We start from the raw sequence: 24185 nt of genomic DNA, 5'->3' as shown, positions 1-24185 counted from the left end.
GCCATCTTGGAACTTCCTCTATAGATCAGGCTGGTCTCAAACTCCACTTGCCTCTGTCTCATAAATGCTGGGATTAAAGGGAAGGTTTTGTGTGTGTGTGTGTGTGTGTGTGTGTGAGATTTATAATTTTTATTCTAAAGTTTTAATGAATCATATAATACTATAAGCTATGAGTAATGCTAAATGTTAGGCTCAACTTCACATCTTGATGAAGTGGTTATAATTACATACATTTTGCTCATTTTTAAGAAAATAGGCACAAGTAGTTTAAGCAGTAAAAGTTTAATATTTACTATAATAACTATATCAGCCTAGTTTTATCAACAGCATTTTTTAAAAAAACAATAAAAAAATAATTGATTTATGTATGTGGGTGTTTTGTCTGCATATATGTCTATTGACCATATACATGCCTGGTTCCTGTGGTAGTCAGAAGAGGACGTCAGATTTCTTGGACTAGAGTTACAGATAGTTGTGAACTTTCATATATGCTAGAAAGCAAGCCTAGGTTCTCTGGAAGAGCACCCAGTGAGTGCTCTTTACCATTGCACCATCCTTCCAGCCTACCAAGGAAGCTTATGATAAAATAGACTTTTAGATGTTTTTCTTAGAATAAAGATTTGGCTTGAAATCAAAAGACTTTTGGATCTAGCTGCTGCTAGTTCGGAGCTTAGCTGGGTTAGTTCACTTTTGAGCTTGTTTAGTTCTCCAGAGGATAAATAAGGAATTTAGCTTTCAAATTATTTTTCAGATCATGTAATTTTGAAAATAAATTGTTGTTAGTAAACATTTATTAAAAAAGTATAGTAGCCTGGTATAGTAGTGCACACCTTAATTCCAGCACTCAGGAGGCAGAACATTTGGATTTCAGTGAGTTGGAGGCCAGCTTGGTCTGCATAGTTAGTTCTAGGACAGCAGGGTTATAGAGAGAGATCCTGTCTCAAAAAACAAAATCAAAACAAAAAACTTTTAACAAGAGGGAAAACATGAAATTATACAGTTTGCTAAAATATTTTTTAAAAGTATACTTATTATTGGTATGATGTCTTATAAAATACTTGTTCAGGGTTCTATCAGAATATTTCTTAATATTACAAAATAAAAACTCATAAACATTTTAAGAAATAGATATTGATACGATTACAAAATAAAAATTTAGTTTACTATGAGGGACAATGTCACAGGAGCCATTAATATAAATAAAATAATCATATAACTGCTATTAGCAGTAAAGGATGGGTACATGACAGTGAGTTTGAATCTGTGTGTCTTTTTTTTTTTTTTTTTTTAACTTAGAGGAAAGGGCTTGAGAGATGGCTCAGTGCTTAAGAGCATGCACTGTTCTTGCAGAGGGCCCAAGTTTGGTTCTCAGCATCTGTGTTAGGTAGTTTCTGACTGCTTGTAACTGTTTTCTGGGGATCCAACACTCTTCTCTGGCCTTTGTTCATATATCCAGGCATAGGTACATACATGTATGCATACCTAAAAATAAAATAAATCTTTAAGCCTGCTTTTTTCAGGATTTATTTATTGAATGATAGACAATATATTTGTTACTTAACTTTGTAGTTAATTGAAAAATGAAGGTATTGAGACATTTTAGTAATAAGATCTTTTAAATGCATAAATAATATTACAGTGATCAAACAATATATATTTGCTAATTTTAGAAAATAAAGGATGCTAAAATTTGTTATTTATAAAAATGGGCATAACTGGTTGTAGTGAAACAGGCCTACACGTTTTTGGTGGTAGATATAGGGGGATTGCAGATTTGCGTCTAGCCTGGACCATAGGGAAACCTGACTCAAAAATAAGAAAGAAGACAAAAAAGGAGGCACACTTCTATAACATGTTCTCCTTGTGAATTCTGAGAGGAACATCACTAAAGACTGATAGGTGATGACAAAAAGTCCTTCATGTTTGACACTGAACTATTTCTATAGCCTAGATTAATCAGTGGCTTTTCATTTGTCTGTTCTTGCTAAGTTCTGAAACTTGGCCTAATTACACATGTTTTTATTTGTGTGCAGATCCTCATTGAATTCTGTGCAGGGGGAGCAGTAGATGCTGTGATGCTTGGTAAATATCTTTTTATGTTTGATTCTTAAATTGTCCTCGAATTTCAACCATAGCTATATAAATGTAATTTTAGAATTCAGTACATTAAGAAAATCAACTTAATTATATTTTAGATAAATATGTCAGGAAAATAATTTTTGTAGATTTAGCTCTTTTACATTAAATGACTTCAGATCATCTTTGAATGATTACAGTGGGGAAATGCACTGAGAAATATTTAATTAGCTGTATATTTTCATTGTATGAAAATAAAAACTTTTTTTTTACCTTTCTCCTTAATAGAACTTGAGAGACCATTAACTGAGTCCCAAATCCAAGTAGTTTGCAAGCAGACATTAGAGGCGTTGAACTACCTACATGACAACAAAATCATCCACAGAGATCTAAAAGCTGGCAATATTCTCTTTACCTTAGATGGAGACATTAAATTAGGTGAGTTATGTAAACATCTGAATTTGCTCTGTGAAACTGACAGTGGCTTGGATGACGATGCTGTTTTGGCCAACCCAGACGTGTAAACCAGGGGAGACTCCCAGCTGCTCCCGTAAACACTAGCATCCTGAAGTATACATGCCCAGTGATGCTTCGAAAGTAAAAGAGGTTGTGTTCCTTTTTAGAAGCATGAATTTGTAAAACACTAGTTAAGATTTCCTCCTGTAAGTTTTTAAATATTGAACACTTGTAATGCTTTATATTTAGAACATGATGTAATACTAAACTCAATTTTATCTTTACAACAACGTATCTAACGATGTTCCACATTGTTCTACCCAAAGCTGTGTGTTTAAGCAAGTGCTCCATCACTAACACCCCATGCTGGCTTCTTACTTTATTTTACCGGTGTACACTTCGTAAACCAGCAGGTAACCTCAGGTTTGAAAGTAAAGTAAGTTAAAGGATTGGCATTTAGTTTTGTCTTTTATACCAAAAGAATAAATGGGGAATGCCATTTATTAGATATAAATTAGATACAGAATTAGATGTAGATTTTTAGTTGGGGTAGTTAAGCTCACACATACATACAAGTAGAAGATACGGCCTTTTACAAAAACTGGACAATTTCAACCAATGCTATCTAAATTTATTTTTTTGGAAAAAGTAAAATTATTCAAAAGCCATGTTGATGTTGATTTCATTGATTCTACCTGTCTTATTCAACATTGTCACACGTGATGGAGCACTGACATGGGTGTGTACATTGTCACACACGTGATGGAGCACTGACATGGGTGTGTACATTGTCACACGTGATGGAGCACTGACATGGGTGTGTACATTGTCACACATGTGATGGAGCACTGACATGGGTGTGTACATTGTCACACGTGATGGAGCACTGACATGGGTGTGTACATTGTCACACACGTGATGGAGCACTGACATGGGTGTGCTAACTTATCCTTATTGTACCATAAAGAGACACAGAAATGTACAAGGAGAGCTGTTTAAGTTTTTAGACAAGAGCTTTGAAATACTGACTCGGGTGAAGACATTAGACCTGGCCAGGCCTATGTGCTCGTCTGACCTCAGTTCCCACCCTCCCTTTCACACTTGTGTTGACTTGTATCACCACTCATTGTGTCTCTCTATGGCTCAGTTTTCCCTTATTTATCCCCAAGAGTTTGAATTTGCTCATATGTAAACTTTGACTTTTCTTTGACATCTATAAATTACACATTTCTTCTCTACACATTCTCATCAAGTTAACATTGCTCCAACTAAGAGTATTTGATTGCTTGGAGGCCAAGAAAAGATTGTCACTATGGTTTATGACTTCTTCATAGTCCACAGCATGCAAACAGACACACTGTACACACGTGGTTTTAAATTCCCAGTGACTGGATGGTTAGGAAAATGTTTCTTAAAAGACTCCATGTGGAGGTAGGAGTGAAATACAGACCCTGGATCTGGCCACCAGACCTGTAGCTTTCCTTGCAGCTGCATCTGCTGATCCTGTGGTGGTGATTGCAGTTTCTGAATGTATTTCCTTCAGTTGGTGAGTGAGCGGATGAAGCAAAGGCTTGGTAAGGAGCCTGATGCCATTCACGTTTGAGAGAACACGTGGTTCTTTATTAGCAGGTGTCAGGCGATGTCTACTTTGTTCAGGGTTCTTTTCTCACTACAGGGTATTGAGTCCATGTCTCACATGTGCCAGGAAAGCGCCCCACCAAGACTAGCACCTCAAGCTTATTTGTCCTTGATACCCAGATATTTTTTCTTTAATTGAGGCTTCAAAATGAATTATGCCATTTTAAATTTATTTTTGATAAATTTACAATCAATTAATTCATTCTTTATTGCTGTAAGTTAACAATTTTGTAAGAAGAGATTCTCTTTAGTTGTTTGATTATTTGGGACAAAAGCAAAAAAAATAAAAACGTTTTATTTCAATTTTTAAGATACTTGGTTGGTTCTGAGTTCTAAGCTAAAAACGTAGGCTGAAGTTCTGACAAAATTACAATGGCACTGTTCTTTATAACTTAAGTCAGAAACCATAAAGCTTCCCATGTTTTCTTTGTAATTAAGATTTTAAATTTTTTGTAAGTTTGTTTATTTTTAGATAATCTTACTGTATAGCCTAGAGTAACTTTAGCCTCCTGATCTTGTTGCCTGGACCTCTGACATACTGTGGTCAAGGTGTCCACCACTGTGCTCAACTTTTGTAGTGCAGATTAATGATGGTGCTGATGAGATAGAATGCTGTCATAAAGGTTACTTTGGTATAATTTCTGTTTTTTCACACTACAGGAAAGTATCTCCATTGATTCAGTTGTAGCATGAGACATTGGCATTTGTTTTGAGGTATATACTTGTTTTAATTTAGAGTGACTATTTTTTGTATTCAGTTCTGAGAAATTTATCACTGTCACTATCATTTGAATGTATCTAGATGGTGATCAGTGTATTTGTGATGAGAAATTTAGCAAATTTTTGAAAGACATGAGAAAGAAGGTGGTTAAGATTTGAGTGGTTGAGATGGCTCAGTGGGTAAAGTGCCTAGTGTGGTATATGAGGTCCTGATGTTGGATCTCAAGAACCCATAGAAAAGTTGGGCTTGGTGATGGATGCTTGGAACCCTTGAAGAATCCTAGTGCTCCCTGGCCAGGCTGGTTTTGCCAAAATGGTGAGCTCTAAGCTCATAAAGAAGTAATATTTCCAAAAGTAGGGTGAGGAGGAAGAGGGGAAGATACCTGACATTGACCTCTGGCCTCCATGAGCATGTATGCAGACACCCTACATGCAGACACATATGCACACACAGTACACACAGAAATTTAAAAAAAGAATTAGAATGGCAGAGATAATGCTTTCTGTTATGCTTACCTTTAATAAGGAAGACCTTACTAAAGACTTGAAATGCTCCCCTCTAACTCCATTGAATACAGTTCATCATGCTTAAAAGCTGTCATTAACATTATTGTATGATTATTTATTTCAAGCGGATTTTGGAGTATCAGCTAAAAATACCAGGACAATTCAAAGGAGGGATTCATTTATTGGCACACCATATTGGTAGGTATTCATTTTTATGAATTTATTCTGTTAGTTGTGTCTGCAGTAATTACTTTGTCCACACATAGTCATTATCCTGACTATAGTTTGTAATGACTATTATTTAAACATCTTAACTTTCATTTTCCTTTCTTTATAGGATGGCTCCTGAAGTAGTTATGTGTGAGACATCAAAGGACAGACCCTATGACTACAAAGCTGATGTTTGGTCCCTGGGTATTACTTTAATAGAAATGGCTGAGATAGAGCCACCTCATCATGAGTTAAATCCAATGCGAGTGCTGTTGAAAATAGCAAAATCTGAGCCCCCAACATTAGCACAGCCATCAAAATGGTAAGCGATTTTAAAGAAAAAAATTGAAGAACCAAAACTCGATGTTCTGTTCTAGTTTGCTTAGGGTCTTTAAGAATGTGGCACAAAGACTGTCCGTGAGGAAACTGATGTGGGTCTGTTTCTAAGCCTGAAGGACCCGGGGAGATTGCTCAGCCATTAAGAGCATTGCTACTCCTGCAGAGGGTCTAGGTTCAGTCTCAGCACTCACTTGGTGGCTCACAGCTGGCTGTAATTCAGATTCCAGGGGATTTGATGCCCTCTTCTGGCCTCTGTAAGTACTAGGCACATATTTGGTATATGGAATGCAGTTGCTCACATCTATACATAAAGTAAAAATAAAAACACCGGAGAATGACTTAAGGCTCATGAAAACCATTATAATAACTGATTGATGGGGTTCTATGTTAAAGACATTTTCTGTTCTGTGGACAGTGAAGCCCATATATAGTTGATATGTATTTGTTGAACCTAGTGAAACAATTTTTGCTACATTTTGATGACTTGTGAGAATACAGCTGCATCTCAGTGATTACCTGTGTGACCTGTTGATATATATCTAACATATTTACAGAATATGTTTCATAATCTTACTCTTACTAGTTTTCTTACCTTATTAAATTAATACAAATCTATACTAAATATAATGAAACTAAACATAATTTAATAAGGAATTTTGTTTGATTTAAGTAAAAATTCCATTGTTGATATTTTATTCTGCAGGTCTTCAAATTTTAAGGACTTTCTAAAGAAATGCTTGGAAAAGAATGTGGATGCTCGGTGGACGACGTCTCAGTTGTTACAGGTGAGATGAGGATATTGTGATAACATTGTTCTCCCTTTCCACTTGGGTGCTCTGCAGAAAACCATTATGTAGCTGTGTACATTGCTTAGGAGCACATGTGTTGTCATCATTAGCAGGCATTTAGTGTGTAAATTGTCTCTCCTGTGTAATTACATTCTTTTTATTGTTGTAGCTATTTGCATGTTGTCTCCTGTGACTGAAAGCTAGCACCTTATATGCTGAGGCAGCGAGCTCATGAATCTTTTCTGTTCCTCTTATGTCAAGAGTTAAGGGTACAGTTAATAGTATTGGCTTTAAAATGTGGGGACTGAGAAGATGGGTTATTCAGTAACGTGCTTACTGACCAAACAGGGACCTGTACTGTATCACCAGAATCCATGTTCAAAAGCCAGGTGTAGTGAGTGGCACATGCTTTTAATCCCAGTGCTGAGGAAGCAGAGGTAGGGCCATTCCATGGTATGTTGGCTATCCAGGGTTAGTGAGAGATCCTGTCTCGAAAAAAGAAATAAAGAAAGAACAAGAAAGTGAATGGTGCCCAAGGAAGAATGACACCCGAAGTTGTCCTGGCCTTTGCATGATGCACATGTGAACTGCACATAAGTGAACACCATCAACACACATCACACATTTTACACACACACACACACACACACACACACACACACACACACACACACAAATGGAAGATGGATAGATAAATTTGATTTTGTTTTAAAGTAGGTCCTGTTCCTTATATTTGAAATAAAAGTGTATCATTATAGTATCTCTTATTATTAGAGATAAGCAGAATAACAAATCTTGGGCAGTTGCTGTAAGGATGTATGTTGTGTAATGCCAATGTGGTAGTGTATTAAGCTGACCTCTTTATCTTGGGATAGGGTGTGGGAAAAATTGCCTTGCTCTGTTTTAACAAGTATATCTCTATTTCCCTTTATAAACACACTTCCCAATATTTTATTGTTCCTGAATTTGGAGATCTTAGCCCATAACAGACTGCATTCGGTAGGGTTCCCTAGAGACAGAACCAATGGAGAGTAGAATTGATCTCTAGCTATACAAACAGGCTTTATTAGAGTGACTTACAGGTTATGATGTGACTATTGCAACAATGGATGTCTCCTGTTGGAAGGTTTAAGAATCTAGTAGTACAGTTCATAAGGCTGGATGTTTCAGCTGGTCTTCAGTATGTGATGGAATTCCAAAGAAGTAGGCTCTGACACCAGGGAAAGAGTGGATTTGCCAGCAAGTGTGAAAGGGAGCAGGCAGAGTAAAGTAAACTTTCTTTTTCCATGTCCTTTAAATAGGCTGCCAGTAGAAGGTGTGGTTCAGATTTAAGGTGATCTTCCCATTGTAGAAGGTGGAATTAAGGGTAGGCCCATTTCAAATGGTTTGATCAAGAAAAATTCCTCTCAAGTCTACCTAGCAGTTTGGATTTTAGCTAATCCCAGTTACTGACAACTAGGAGTAGCCACCACACAGACATTGTTATAAGCTGAGAGCACAGAGATGAGGGAAACCTCTTTTACTTGACATTAGGATCATTTCAAAAAGCAAAACAAGTATTTGTAGATACTTTTAACAGAAATGTAAAGGGTTTTTTAAGTTGTTACTAATACTTTGACAGATTTATGTAGATATGAATGTAATGAAACTGTGGGTGTACATGCGCATTCATAGTTGCTTTTCCATGCCATGGTGTATGTTTGGTGGTCACAGGGTGGCTTTCAGGAATTCTTGTCCTTCCAGTGTGTGTGCTGATGCTTGAATGCAGGTTGTTAGTTTGGCAGCCAGCATGTTAACCCACAGAGCCATCTCACTGGCCTCTTTTAGTTACTTTTAAGGAAATGATCCCTAAACTTAAAACAAAACAAAACACAGAGGTCTGCAAAATGGCTCAGTACAGGTACCTGCAACCAGGCTTGCAAACTGAGTTTGCTCTCTAGGACCACATGGTAGAGAAAACTGACTTGAAACTCTGACTTCCTCATGTATATATACACTAAAAAATAATAGTGTTTTTAAAAAATAAAAACTAAATTAAAAAATAAAAACAAAATAAAATCAAGCTCACACAATCTTTAATTTTGCTCACTCCCCTCTCCATTTTTGTTCCGGGTATAATATTTGAAGTTGTATATATTTTTTATATTCATATTTTATAGTTTTTAACACAGAAGGATCTTTATGCATTTCAGTTATCATTGAGCATGCTTTTTTTTTTAACGGTCAACAGCATCCCTTTGTTACCGTTGATTCCAACAAGCCAGTCCGAGAATTGATTGCTGAGGCAAAGGCTGAAGTAACAGAAGAAGTTGAAGATGGCAAAGAGGAAGATGATGATGAGGAAACAGAGAATGCTCTGGTCAGTGACATTTGGAGTCTCGTTAGGAGAATTTCAGAGGCAGGTTTTGATCTGAGGGTGTAGTGCAAAACCTTCAGTTAAAAGAAGTGACACTCGTAACAAGGTTTTCTTTGTCACTTATTTTCATCATGCTCATCATTGAAGATGGTCACTTTTCAAAGTTATTTTTATAACCTAACATTTTATAGAATATAGCTATTAAAATATCATCTGGGTATAGATATTATTGGATATTATAGATATTATTGGATGACCATCTTGAGCTTTGTTGTACTGATGATGTATAAAATCTTTTGTAGCCAATACCTGCAAATAAACGTGCCTCCTCTGACCTCAGCATTGCCAGCTCTGAAGAAGATAAACTTTCACAAAATGCTTGTATTTTGGAATCTGTGTCAGAAAGAATTGAACACAGTACTTCTGGTGATAAATTTAGCAACAAACTTCTTAATGAGAAACTGACCGCTACTGACAGACCTGAGAAGGCTGTGGAGTGTATTAATGAGCGTGCAAATGATGTTAACTTAGAGACTGTGGCTGAACTAGACGACCAGACTGTAGGAATCCATGAGAATGGCAGAGAGAAGAAAAGGCCCAAGCTGGAAGCTCTGTCAGATGCAGAAGACCAGCAAACTGTGGATGTTAATTCAGTCAGTGAAAGAAATGAGAATAATATAGTAACTTTAGAAAGGAACACTGATTGTCTGAAACCAGAGGAAGACAGAAATAAAGAAGATCAAGAGATACTTGAGAATAAACAGTCTGAGGAAATTAAAGATATACATATTCAAACAATGAACTTAGTTTCTCAAGAGACTGGAGAAAAAGAGGTAGATTTTCAGGCAGTTGACAATGAAGTTGTTGGGTTTACAAAGGAAGAAATGCAAGAGAAATTGGGAAAAGATGATAAAACTCAAGAAGTTGTAATCAATGATAGAAGCAGTGAAGTGGGAACAAATGAGGCTCTAGATGATACTCAGAAGGCTGCTGAGCACAGTCAGGCTGCACAGAGTGGGGCTGGGGAAGAAGCCCTGGAACCTAGCCAGACACTAAGGGAGAAGCCCACAGAGGGCCCTGAAGCTGGTGGTGCTGAGGAAGAGCCTCCTAGTGGAGAGAGAATTGAGGATAAACAGCTAGAGCAACAGTCTCCTGTGTGTGAAGGTGAGGGACAGTTAACTAGCACTTTGGAGACCACCCGGGCAACCATGGAGGAACCAGAGACAGATGAAGTTGAGCAAGTCAGCGAGTCAAATAGCATTGAGGAACTAGAGAGACTTGTAGTTACTGGTGCTGAGGAACAGGCTCTAGGGAGTGAAGGTGAGGCAACTGCTACTGAGGTCGATTTGGAGAGAAAAGAAAATGCACAGAAACTTCCCCAAGCTCCTGCAGCATCACAGCCCAGTGAGCCTCACCCTGTCTTAATACCAAGTATTAATATTAACTCTGAAAACACAGGAAATAAAGGAGAAATGGGTGCTTTGCCAAAACCTGAGACCATACTGCCACCAGAGCATGAAAATGAAAAGGGAAATGACACGGACTCAGGGACTGGGTCCACTGTGGAGAACAGCAGCAGTGACCTAAACTTGTCCATCTCTAGCTTCCTCAGCAAAACTAAAGACAGTGGGTCAGTGTCTCTGCAGGTAAGTGTGTCTGGGGCCTTGTTTGGCTTTGCTTTGTTATTTTGGCAATTTCTAGTTTATTGGTACCTTAAAACACTATTATATCGGTGTAATAATAACCCTACTAATTCTTTAGGGGTCATAAGGCAGTCAGAAAGAACTGGAGAGAGATATTCTGGGAGTAATCTTTAGACTTCTTGGTAGAGCCTACTCATTTTTTGCACATATATGAATGTAGTTTTAGCAAGTTTAGCAAGGCTCCTGAGGGTCAGAATATTTAGTTGGTTCTCTTCCACTGTAGCTACTGATGTGAGAATTAAGGGAATGCTGGTTGCTTATACCTTATTGTAGAAGCTGGAGAAATGTGAAATTTATAGGTTAAGGAAGGGTGTGAGTGCGTGCGTGTGCACATGTGTGCACACACATGTACATATATTTAAATCATGTCAGTGTTAGGGCTGCTGCCATAGTCCAGGTTTGGAGGGAACATGAGGCCCTGGAACTGGAGGGTGGAGAAGTGAGAGGTGGCTGGAAGGTGCTGGAGGCAGACTTGAATTCTTACACATTTTCAATTTCGTGCCTTTTCTTTCACTTTCTGTTTTTGGCACTCCTTTTCTCTCCCATTTCCCTTTTGGTCTCCTCCTTTCCCCTTTCTCTTCCCCTTCTCCTTTCACAGTTTTTTCTTTCATTCCCTCCCTGTGTTTCTTGTTTCTACCCAGAGTCTTATATGGATCTCCCCAACCTCTCATCAGACACCTGAGTGCTTACTATACCCTCCTCCCCCAGTAAACAAAGTAATTGTCTTCCTGTAGGGGTGAGAACCCACAGAATGAAAGATGAAAGGGTTAATATGTAGAAGTCATCCTATTTATTTATATAAAATTTTTATTATTGTTTTGCCTAATTATGAAGTGTCATGGAAGTTCTGTATGCACATGACCAGAACGTCCAATTTCACCTAAACATTTTTTTCTTTCATCTTCAAAGTTGAATGTGAGCTTTCAGTTTAGGAATAAGATGATATAGTTGTTGCACAGATGATTCCTACTGCTTTATATGAGCAGTATTTATGGCCGTTGAGACATTTTCATTTTTAAAGAGGAAAATATCTTTCAAGGGTGATATTTATACAAAGCCTAACCCCAAGTGAAATTTCACTCAGGAGACAAGAAGACAGAAGAAAACATTGAAGAAAACACGCAAATTTATTGTTGATGGTGTAGAAGTGAGTGTAACAACATCGAAGATAGTTACAGACAGTGACTCTAAAACCGAGGAACTGCGGTTTCTCAGGTAAGTAGAGAACCAATATATAATTAACATGAGTTTTAACCTCTTTGCTGTTTCTGGAAACTGAAGAATAGAGAAACCAGTAAATTCGTGGTTAATTTTAGATTATTTGAAAGTTTTTGGTTAAAATCCTACAGTTAAAGCTTTTATTTCAAGTATTACTCCAATTTGTTATTTGCTTCTTTCAGGCGTCAGGAACTTCGAGAGCTACGGTTTCTTCAGAAGGAAGAGCAGAGAGCCCAGCAGCAGCTCAATGGGAAACTGCAGCAGCAGCGTGAGCAGATCTTCAGGCGCTTTGAGCAGGAGATGCTGGTGAGGCTTTAGGTTCTGTGTTGTAGTGTCAGGGAATGAGGCCTAGTATATTTGAGACACTCCTGGAGTAGCTGCAGATACTGATATCTGAGTAGAAGATTTTTCTGCTTTTGTGATGGATTATTCAGGCCTCTGTTTCTGAGGTGTTTTTAGAAAACGAAAACTTCTAGAAAGGGATCTTTATTCCCTGTTTTCTCATTAATTTGTAGTATACCATCCCTTCCAGCATTTGCTGTCAGTTATTCCATTGGTCTTTGCCATCCTGACTGGGGGAAGATAAAAAACTCAAGGACTTTTTTTTTTTTTTTTTTGATTTGTAATTCTCCAATTGCTAGGGACAGTGAACATATATTGAACTATTTCTTAATCACTTATTTCTTTGCGAAGTCTTTGTTCAGGCCTCAGGCCTCAGTTTTGAATGGGTTGTTGGTTGTTTTTGAGTTGTGTATTCTGGATATTAATCCTCTGTCAGAGTCAGAGCCAGCAAGGGTTCCCTCCCATTCTGTGCCCCTACTGTTCAGCTGACTGTTTCTTTAGCTAATCAGAAGCTTTTTAGTTTTGTGAAGTCCTACTTACCAGTTGTTAGCTTATTCTTGGGCAAATGGAGTTCCACTCAAAGCTGTTGCCTACACCTTCACCATCCAGACACTGTCCAAGTCTGGATTCTAAAGTTAAGGCAGCCTGGTTTCAGCTGAGTTTAGAACTAGTTTGTGGCTTTTCAAAGTTTACTTTCTTCACTGGCTTATATAGTTAGGCCCGCATGGCCTTGAAACTGCTGCTGTGACGTGCTGTGCACTTGCTGCTGAGGCCTTTGGTTCTTACTCGTGTCCACAGTTGGGAAGGGCATTTAGGAATGTGGTACAAAATCTCAGTAACATAGGTTAAACATCTAGCTTAATGTATATTAGAAGAAAAAATATCATTTAGAATAATATTGAAGTTTAAATTATAATCCTTTGCAGTCTTGTAATAAGTGTTGAGGACTGTGGTGTGTTGCACTGTTGATTTTATGTTTGGTCACCGCAATAGGGTCCTGAGAAAATAATGAGAGATATTTTCACCCAGTGCTTTTGTGGTCCTTTTATTCTGTTTTTCATAATTTTAGAAATTATGTCTTTTTTTTTGCATAGATTTTTGCAAATGTTTTGTCTTTATTTGTGAGACAGTGTCTTAGTATATAGTGTTCCATTCCTGCCACCATTTTTCAGGCGCCAGAATTGCAGGCGTGTGCCACCCTGCCTGGCTGCAACTTCCTTAGTTCATTCCTTCCCTCCCTCCCTCCCTCCTTCCCTCCCCCCCTTCCCTCCCCCCTCCCTCCCTTCCTCCTTTCCTGTATACTTTATAATCAGTATTTCTTTCTATTTTCAAAATCGTATAATACTTGAATATTTGATGACTTAATGTGACTGCATTGTTTTACAGAGTAAGAAGCGACAATATGACCAAGAAATTGAGAATCTAGAGAAGCAGCAGAAACAGACAATTGAACGACTAGAACAAGAGCACACAAACCGCCTGAGAGATGAAGCTAAGCGTATCAAAGGAGAGCAGGAGAAGGAGCTGTCCAAGTTCCAGAATATGCTAAGAAACCGCAAGAAGGAGGTAAGGGTAGCCACTGTTACCTACCACAGCTGCTTTTTAAAATGCAAATCACAGACTGAGGAGTTAGAAATAACAGCAGTGACTGAACAGTACTCATTTATTAGTTCCTTTGTCCTCTCTTCCAAACAGAGACAGGCTGGCAGTGAAGTCAGATATTATCCTCATTTTGCTACCAAGAACACAAGAATAAAAGAGGGCTCATGTCTGTCTTAACTTTAAGTCTTCAAATACAGTCCAAGCTGTATTTCATTCTGCTATCCCCTTATTAATGCAATATTTAGGGCCTTCTTTGGAAATATCTTTTCAAGAGAACTTAACCTTATTGGTATTTACTGGTAGCAGCTAGAATTATCATTTACAATTTACTTGACATTAGAATTTTTCTCCATTAGGTTTATTGATCCTTTTTTTTTTTTTTTTAAAAAAGACATTTCGCCAAGCAAAAACTGAATAGCTTGATATTCAAAAAAGTGTCTCTTAAACCTTTAGGAAAAAGTTATGTGATTATAAAAAGGTTTTGGATTTCCTGAGCTGCTTCTATGTTTTGTAGCTGATTATTTTCAGCTAGTAACAAGGCTTTCCACATATCATCCTTTTGCTCCTAGATTAAAATAAAATACATCCAAGCAAATTTTCAGTGATAAGTTTATGATCTGTTTTACATCTTCAGTGCAGGTGAAGGATTTACATTTTCAAGATATAAACAACCCCAGGGGAAAATAATTATGGTCATTTTATTAGGGTTGGAAGAAAATATTTCAACCAAACCAGGAAATGCATTTTCACTTTTGTTACACATCTCGGTTACCAAGATTTTAGCATCTGACTTTAGCATTTAATTAAGAAGGAAACTGAACAAGAACTGATCATTAACAGCGAAGTACTTGGTGCTTTCCTTAGGTCACATGTGCATAGTATGTAGCTTTATCTGCTGTAGTTAGCATTTCTAAAAGATTTTTATTGTTACGTTTCAAATGGAGTTGCTTCAAATACCATGATAAAAATCTTTGTTAATTAAAAAAAAATTCTGGATCATTTGTTGAGAGGCTAATCTTTGTATCACATTAAATTAAAAGATTTAATTCTAGATGAGTAAGTTTGTAGTTACTGTTACTATTTTGAATTTGGAATGTTAACTAGTTATGTTTGAAATTGTGTTTATATTGAATAATCTTATTGTGTATTTTTTCTTTATTGCTAAACTTCTTGCAATTTGGGAGTCTCTTGCTTTAATTGGTGATTTGGTTTCATGAAGAATTATTGCTGGGCACTTTAAGGACACTGTTAAATCAAAATCAGCCTCTTTCTTGGGTGCCAGTGGCGCATGGTGATTTGGAGTCTGGGCTCTTTGGTGCTTTTACATAACACATGCTTGTTTTTCAGAGCTGGACTCTGAAGCTTCTGGTGGGTGAAATTTACATTTAGGCTTTTGATCAAAAGAATGAATTAAAAAATATGCTTCATTTTAAATATATTTTGTTTAGTGTAACAAGTTATAGTTTACTAAACTTTAAGATTCCTTATGTTACTGATTTTAAAGCTGACCATCTTAGCTTTAGTTTTCACCAAGGAGAATGTTATCTAATCCTACAAAAAGTTGTCTGCTATATTCCTTTTGCCATACCATGTATGAAATGGTATATTCTATGGAAAGATATAATGTCCATTGATTTTTTTCTCTCGTGCATTTGAAGTCCCACTTGCTTCTTCCCTTTCCTACCCTGGTGTCATGGAGTGGATCTTCCTTTGGTATCGTCAAGTCAGTTGTACAGTTTGCACTTTATAAAAGGCATTAGCTTTTCATGTGCTTAGAGTCCCACACATAAGGGTAGGTATGTTTGTAATCTCTGAGTCTGTCACTGTTATCTCAGCCGCAGTGCTGTGAGCAGTCCTTAATACCAACGGACAGTCAGGCAAGGAGTGACCTTTGTTTGCTATACTGTCTCTTTCTGCACCAAGATTGAGCATGCTCTGTATTTTCTTCTCTCCTACCAACTAATGCTTCTGCAAATGCATGGTGAAAGGAATCTTTTCAACAACGTTAATCTTGATCTGTAGCTTTCTGCTCACGTACACATGTGTTCTGTGGAGAAAGTATCATTTCCCCACCTCCTGCATGCTTATATACTGTAGGTTATAAATGAAGTGGAGAAAGCACCCAAAGAGCTAAGAAAAGAGCTCATGAAACGCAGGAAAGAGGAGCTTGCACAGAGCCAGCATGCTCAGGTAACAGCAGCAGCTTCATGCTACTAAAACCAGAAAGCAGCCTTTTCTCTTGGCTCAGCAAACCGTGGTTGAAAGAGGAGATTTTAACTGTAATTATTATTTAATGTTGAACTTTTCCCCATCTGTCAGTTCGTGGGATCTTTTTTTTTAAGTTTATACTTGATGACCTTTAAATTGCTAATATGAAAGTAACTAAACTGTTTAAAGTTGATTACAGATAAAAGAAATGAATGCATTAGGGTAATGGTTACTGTTACTGATTTTATCATGATGATGGAAACGCTTGTTTTTAAGTAGTGTTTCCAGTGCTTGTTAGAAGACCTTTAGGAGAGAATTGGAGGGTAATATATAAACCTACGCTGAGAAAAGGAATGACTATTAGAATGCCATTTAGAATAAAAATGATAAATTTTATTATTAAATGGTAGACTAAACATTTGCTACTTTTTAAAAGTTCAATAACATACTCAACTTTAAAAGAATTTTTAGTATATTTATTTTTGGTTTAGAATCTAACAGTTAAGTGAACAGTATATTTTTTTTTACAAGATGGATGAATTAGCCAAATAAATGAATATTTTAACAGAATTTCTATGTTACCTCAAAATATTATCCTTTTAATGTGGTTTTATGTGATAACAAATTATTTTTAAAGTTTTGGACTTTATAGGACCCTAGAAAGAAACACATAAGTAACAAAAATCCATTAGAGACCATGGCATAGACTGCTGCTAAACTGTGCATGACTGACCAAGTTTGAGTGTGTGTATGTGTGTGAGTGTGTGTATGTATATGAGTGTTTGTGTGTATGTGTGTGAGTGTGTGTGTGAGAATGTGGGCGTGTGTGTGTGTGTGTGTGTGTGTGTGTGTGTGTCTGTTTGTGTATGTGTGCACATGTGCGTTTGCAATAAGGATATTTAAACCTACCATTTGCCTGTTGTCATTTTAGAGCTGATACTATTTTAATACTATGGACAAAAGGGAACTATGACCTTAGAATTTATAATTTTAATAAATTCAGGCGAATATAACCAATATTTTTCTAGCTATAAGCTATTGAGTCACTTTGTCTTGTCCTGGTGTATGGTGACTAGTTGAAGGGTACAGTGACAGACATAGGAGTTGTTGTGTACCTGACACTTAACTCTGATGCCACAGTCTCAGAATAGTGAGCGTTCCCCTGTCTTAGAGGTGAGGGAAGAAGCCCTGGAAGGTGGAATGACACATGCACTGGGTCTGGGAAGTGGTAAAACCATGATTCCTGCCCAGACAACCCCAGCTCCAGGTTCATACAGTGAATTGTCACACAGCACACAGGCTGCCCACTCATCTGCTTTGTGAACAAAGTGAAAAGGGAGTCTTTGCCAGCTACACATGTACTTCTGGTTAGTTTAGATCTCAAGCTAGATAAGTAAGAATGATATAGTTTTGCTTTAAAAAGGACAAAACAGATGGTTTTATTTCCGTAAGTATATCAATCATAAGAATTGAGAATAAGAATTTATTGTCGAATGAATTGAGCGATCCTATACTTTTACTTTAGTTTACCCTTCCAAAATGACTTTTCATGTAATTTGGGAGGCTAGTTTATGTTTTCTCATGAAAGACAAAATAATTGGTATATTCTTTCAATAAATTTAGTGTTTAGAATGTAGCATTTCAAAAGTATTTATTTCTTTAATAAGTTTATTAAAACCTGGTAATTTTGTAGTCTGTTTTAGACTTTTGGGCTCTGTAGCCATGGAGTTAGTACTCATTTGACAGAGTCCACAGGCTTTCATAGTTCCATAGGATCTTTCACTCAAAGCAAGGGCTGCAGGGCTCAGGAGATGCTTCTATGTGGACTAAAGAGGATTTTGTCTGTTCCTTGTCCCAACCTTCCCCTCCCCTTTTCTTTTCTCTCTTCCTCTCTCCTTCCCTCCCTTTGTTTCTTTTATTTTCATATTTCATTTATTTGTGGGGTTTTTTTTTTTTTTTGGCTTACAGGTCTAAGAACACCACTTACAACCTGATTTATAAGCCTGCCTATCTATCTATCTACCTGTCTGTCTGTCTGTCTATCTATCTATCTATCTATCTATCTATCTATCTATCTATCTATCTACCAACCATCTATGTATCTATGATTTATCTATTGTTTCTTCTAGCATCTCTCTATTAACTATGTCTCTATCTCTATCATTTGCCTGTCTTTCTGTCTTTAAATCAGTCATCTATGTGGACAAGCTTTTAAAAGGGAGGTCTACTGATTTACAATGAGTAGCACATTAGCGTTTGGAAACGACTAACCTAGTTCTCATCTTTTATTCTATAGATGGGGAATAGGTCCCTTTGTTAATTGACTTGACCTAGGCCTAAAGGTCAACATTTGTCCAATTATTCTCTCCGTTTACACAAAACCATTCAGGTATCTGTATTCTCACCTGGGAGGTCATTGTATTCTGATCCACAGGGTGTTGCTCAGGTCATGATTCAGTCTTTTCAGTTGTCATCTTGTGCAGTGTTCAACGCCCAAATGCAGGACGTAAGTCCGAGTGCTGTGGGAGGTGCCTTCCCTTACTTGTGCTTTCTTTGACTCACATGTGCCTTTCATCATTAACTTCATTGACAGAAATTTAGAACACTGGAAGTGAATGCTAGTAATAACAGTAATAGTAGTCTGGCACAAACTGTGTCAACAGTGATGCTGAGAGTTCCCATCCGGTTCTCTCTGGCACCATCCTCATAGGGGGATGGAGTGTCCTTTATCCAGATGCAGAAGGTGGGCACACTAGCGATCTGCTGCAGACGAATGGTCTATGGCATCAGCAGCAGAGCTGGATGCAGAACACTTGCACTGGAGGGCTCTGTTTTCTGCCTTCCCACCACAGACTTTTAACTCGGAATTGTCATGATTTTTAAGAAAAGTAAAGTATTTTTCTGATAGAATTTTATAAACTTTGCACATGTGAGAAATTGAATGCTGTGATTAGATTTTTATCTTTGTGTGAAGTGACATTTTTGATTATGTATATAATTTTGATGCCTTAACTATGGATATGGTCAGAAAAGCCATGGTAAGAGTAGTGGTTTTACTCCTGTGTAACTTGTCTCCATTTATTCAAATTCTCAATAATAATAAATATTATTGGTGTTATTTATTAATATATAAATATTAATATGTTAATATAAAGTATCAATGTTGGTACTGTTATTCTTACTGTAGTTTGAAATTAAATCTGAAATTCCAAACTGTATTCTTTCTCACAGTTGCCATAGGATAGGCTAGCCAATATATTATGCCACTTTTTGTTTGCAATATACAACTGGAGTGGATAGAATGCAGCTTGATTTCAGCCATTACTGTTTCTTCATTCCCAAATTAAATTTCAGAAAATAATTGGCAGATACTTTTTAAAGCAAGAAATTATGATTGATAATTTCTTTTCTGATCATTACCATTTCTGAATACATTTGTTGAGTAAGTGATTAAATTTCATACAAATAGTTTAATTTGTCGTAAATTTTTTCTGATAGTTTTTAGGTACAAAGTTGTAGTTTCAATACTTACAATTGGTTAACTGATACAAAATTACTGATCAGAATTTGCGCTTGTACTTTTAAAGGCCATTGACTTTATGGTTTATTAGGCTGTTGCTAGAAATGACTTTGGCTTTCTTAGTTTGGGTTCTTTTGTTGGTTCTTGTGACTTCTACTTATTAAGCTCGTATGCATTTTTAATGGCAGACATTTTAGAATGGGAAATTTCTCTTAGTTCCTGTTCCAAAGAGCAATTTTTAGTTACAAATTGCACTACAAATGTATTTTGAAGTTGATAAGTTTAATGAATGGGCAATAATTTTAAATTTGAATACATTTATTTGAAGTAAAGAAGTATATTAATTTCTCTCTAAGGATCTTTTTTAGGTAATATTTTTAGCTTTTAAAATTTATTTAAATTTTAATTTATTAAAAAAATATTTATCTAGTGTCTGTATTGTCTGCTTGCTTAGTCAGCTGTGAGTCAACCTGATTTTCTTGCTAACTCTGGTCAGCAAGCACATGGTACTTTAGTACTGCTTACCCTGGTTTGGACTTGTTGGTCCTTATTTTGTCTTCTGGGGCAGCACAGGACATGTTTTGCCCGCTCTGAACGGCCATCTTAACAATGATTTTTCATTTCCCAGTCCTTCCAGTCAGTAGTTTATTGTGAAGCTTGGTTTCTGAACCTTTGTCCCCAGTTTTGATTTTCCTGTGCTTCATTTTGGGCCTTCAAAAGTTTGCCGCTTGGGCTAGAGAGATGGCTTACTAGTTAGGAGCACTTGCTGCTCTTTCAGAGCATCAGTATCTGTTGCCTAGTCTCCAAATGACAGCCCAGATCATCTGTAACTCCTGTTCTAGAGGATCCAAATGTCTCTACTGACCTCTGTGGGTACCAAGAATGTCCGTTGTGCATGTGTGTACTTGTAGGCAAAGTACATATACACATAAATAAATCTAAAAATAAAAATTTAAAAATATGGCACTGCCATAAGAGACTAATGATTCAAGATTATTGGCATGTGGGACCAATAGCTTGGAGAACTTTGAAGGCTTTTTTTTTAAAAAAATTGATTTTAATTACATTGTACCTGGCACAGAGTCTAGCATGTACTGAGTCAACTTGTACCTAGCACTGCCTCACATGTATCTCAAGAAAGTTCTTTGAATTGCACTCCCACCTTGTGTAATCTACATCTTGAGTCCAGCAGCATGGCCACAAACTGTAGAGAAGTTGACATGTACTTACAGCATGATCACAGCTGACGTGAACTTACAGTGTGGTCTTTGTACACGGCTGACATGTACTTGGAAGCCCTTAATCACCTTTTTGTTTTCACATGTTTATTGCACGGGTCTATGGTTGGATATCTGACTTCTGAGTCTAATGTAAAGTTGACATATACACTAGTTAAGCTGTTGATGCAGATATATAAATTTTAACCAGTGATCTTTTACCAGTGATAAAAATCTTAACCAAAAGAAACTCCTTACTGTACCTTTGGGTTAAATGCAAACCGAGCAGGTTTGCACATAGACATTTGCAGCAGAAGTTGGAAGAAACTACTCTAGGAAAAAGAGGTGCTTGAATAGCTTTGTTGTTTGTTATAACTGCCTTTTAGGTGGCACACAGATCTTACGTCCCTTTCATAAAACCCAGAAGACTCTATTCTACATAATTAAATAAATAGAAGCTTTTAGGCTGTGGTAGCTATAGAAGTTGCTGTAGTCAAGTAGCTAATTGTTTTGTAGAGACAGTTCCCTTGTGTGTCTTTGTGCTACTGTGTGTTTAGATTTATAGTAAAACACACATGACACTACAGATGAAATGGCGGTAACATTTGTAGCTCCACAGTACTCCCTCACGACAGCCTGAAATGACCAGCTCCAGAGGCAGTGCCATCAGCCAGCTCTCCGAGGAGCTTGCCTGCCTGTGAGCCTTAAGGGTCAGGCTGTGGTGACCCAGAGTACCAAAGAATAGTTCTGAAACAGAGCTGGGACTTGATTGTTTCCTGGGTGCACAAGAGAAAAGGATTATGGATTGATTAAGTATTGTGTCAGTCCTAAAATGTGTAAACCCACATTTTTTTATTTGTATATTCTTGGTACTAAACACCATGTTCTATTACTGCCAAAGGGGCACATATCCTTTTTTTTTAAAGTATAAATTTGGCAAATGGTAGACATTCAGTAGCTATTTATTAAGGGAATTAGTCTCATGTTTCGGTAGAATCCATAAGGTGTCTCTTACTCTTCTACCTCTACTTTATATCTCCCCAGCTGTGCATTGTTTCTCACTAAGTCTTCAATCTTCTCCTTTCAGACACAGGATAGGTGATAAAGCACCGTCTTCCTCTGTTTGTGCTGGTGTGGAATTTCTTCCTTGTTTTAGTTCTTAGAAAAATAGGGTTAAAGATTGTGATGATCTGTGTTTCTTTGTTGCCTCTATTTTTAAAAGGAGCTCCTTATGTACTCTTGTTCTAGTTATACTATAGTATAGCAAACATTCAGCTTCAGAAACTGGAAGTTGGTATTTTCCCAAAGCTGTTAATGAAATAGAGCATTTTAATTATGAATGGGATGTGTACTTTTTATGTGTATCATTTTCATAGTGAATTTAGAATGTTGTATATTCTAGTACTTTCTAGATTAGTGTTGGATAGCTAATACATTTGTGTTATATCTATACTCTTAAAAGATTTCTAAGTGAAGAATATATATATATATATTTCAGTGCCGGAGTATTTGCCTGGCATGTGCAAGGCCTGGGTCAGTCTTCATTACCTTTCCTCAAAAGAGAAAGAAAGAAACGTTATTAACCACTAATATATAGATACCAGAATACATAACTACTACATTGATAGTTGAATGTTTAATTCAGTAACTGTATTAACAGATGGTTAACCATGTCTATTAGGAACAAGAATTTGTTCAGAAGCAACAGCAAGAGTTAGATGGCTCTCTGAAAAAGATCATCCAGCAGCAGAAGGCAGAGTTGGCCAATATTGAGAGAGAGTGCCTGAATAACAAGCAGCAGCTCATGAGAGGTATGTGAGAGTCCACAGTGTGTGCACACGACAGTGCCTCAGAAACCCTGCAAAGGCTTGCGTGGCAAAAGGAAACATAAAGTTATACGTGAGAAGTTCTCAGGAAATGAGTAGAAGTGCCTGTAAGTGTGTTCTCAAAACACAGACTGGGATGCAGCTCAGTGGTAGCATATGGATACTGTGCATACATGGTGCCCTGCATATGAACGTGGTGCATACATGGTGCCCTGCATATGAACGTGGTGCATACATGGTGCCCTGCATATGAACGTGGTGCATACATGGTGCCCTGCATATGAACGTAGTGCATACATGGTGCCCTGCATATGAACGTGGTGCATACATGGTGCCCTGCATATGAACGTGGTGCATACATGGTGCCCTGCATATGAACGTAGTGCATACATGGTGCCCTGCATATGAACGTGGTGCATACATGGTGCCCTGCATATGAACGTAGTGCATACATGGTGCCCTGAATTTAAGGGCCTGGCTCATCTCAGTACTTCAAAAACAAATACCCTACAAACAAACAAATAAACAAGCAAAAAGCAAACAACCCAACAAAAAATAATTTTCTTCTGGATAGTCTAGAAATTTATTTGAATAATTTTACACACTCACTATGCCTTATAATTACTTATGTAAGCATATACACACACACATATATATATATACACATGGGGGGGTGATAGGATGGGATTTTAAGTCCTTGTTCCTCCTAACAGATTAGTTTAGTTTTTTTTCTTTTTAAAGTAGGATTTTGGCATTCTTAGTAGGACATCCTTAGTTTAGGACATTAAGACTAAATAAAAAGTGATAATACATGCTATTTATATTGGTACTATTTTCTTTATACCTTAGAATATCAATTTGTGTATAAGTTAGTATATCTAAAATACATTAAATACTAAAATGATGAGCATTAGTTAAAAGAACTGAGTAACATTTTGAAAACTACTTCCTTATAGCTCGAGAAGCTGCGATTTGGGAGCTTGAAGAGCGACATTTACAAGAAAAACACCAGCTGCTTAAACAGCAACTTAAAGATCAGTATTTTATGCAGAGACATCAGCTGCTTAAACGCCATGAGAAGGTGAACGAAAGGGAACTTCTTTTGTTTGTTTGTTTTGGTTTTTTTTTTTTTTTTTTGCATTTTACTTTAAAAGTTATTTCACTGTGAAGTTCAATTTCTTAGAGGATGGATTCTTGGCTTTATTTCTACCTTTTACCCTAAATTCCATTGAGTTTTGAGTAATTGATTATGCTTTATTTTGATAACTTTTTTGTTGATTATACAATGGTTTAAAGACCTTATAAATTACAATCTTCATTTTGTATTTCCCTCCCTGATTACAGTTGGGATTTAAGTATCTTAATAACATGTTGTTTTAGTTAGAGTTTTACTGCTGTGAACAGACACCATGACCCATGCAACTCTTATAAAGACAACATTTAATTGGGGCTGGCTTAC

At 37.0% G+C, this 24185-nt stretch overlaps 1 protein-coding gene across 1 annotated transcript in view; it reads left to right on the top strand.

Moving 5' to 3' along the window:
• SLK (STE20 like kinase) overlaps nucleotides 1–24185 on the top strand; it is a 49292-nt gene that overhangs the window by 17208 nt on the left and 7899 nt on the right. Inside the window, exons 3-14 of the mRNA XM_080912029.1 lie at nucleotides 2034–2082; nucleotides 2365–2514; nucleotides 5523–5595; nucleotides 5735–5929; nucleotides 6650–6731; nucleotides 8965–9093; nucleotides 9393–10736; nucleotides 11878–12008; nucleotides 12194–12317; nucleotides 13740–13919; nucleotides 22582–22711; nucleotides 23683–23807. Coding sequence (XP_080768155.1) covers nucleotides 2034–2082; nucleotides 2365–2514; nucleotides 5523–5595; nucleotides 5735–5929; nucleotides 6650–6731; nucleotides 8965–9093; nucleotides 9393–10736; nucleotides 11878–12008; nucleotides 12194–12317; nucleotides 13740–13919; nucleotides 22582–22711; nucleotides 23683–23807 — 2712 coding nt within the window. The remainder of the gene's footprint in view (nucleotides 1–2033; nucleotides 2083–2364; nucleotides 2515–5522; nucleotides 5596–5734; nucleotides 5930–6649; nucleotides 6732–8964; nucleotides 9094–9392; nucleotides 10737–11877; nucleotides 12009–12193; nucleotides 12318–13739; nucleotides 13920–22581; nucleotides 22712–23682; nucleotides 23808–24185) is intronic.

Source organism: Micromys minutus (genome assembly GCF_963924665.1).
Source record: "Micromys minutus genome assembly, chromosome: 2".
NCBI lineage: Eukaryota > Metazoa > Chordata > Mammalia > Rodentia > Muridae > Micromys > Micromys minutus.
This window is presented reverse-complemented; position numbering and strand designations above follow the sequence as displayed.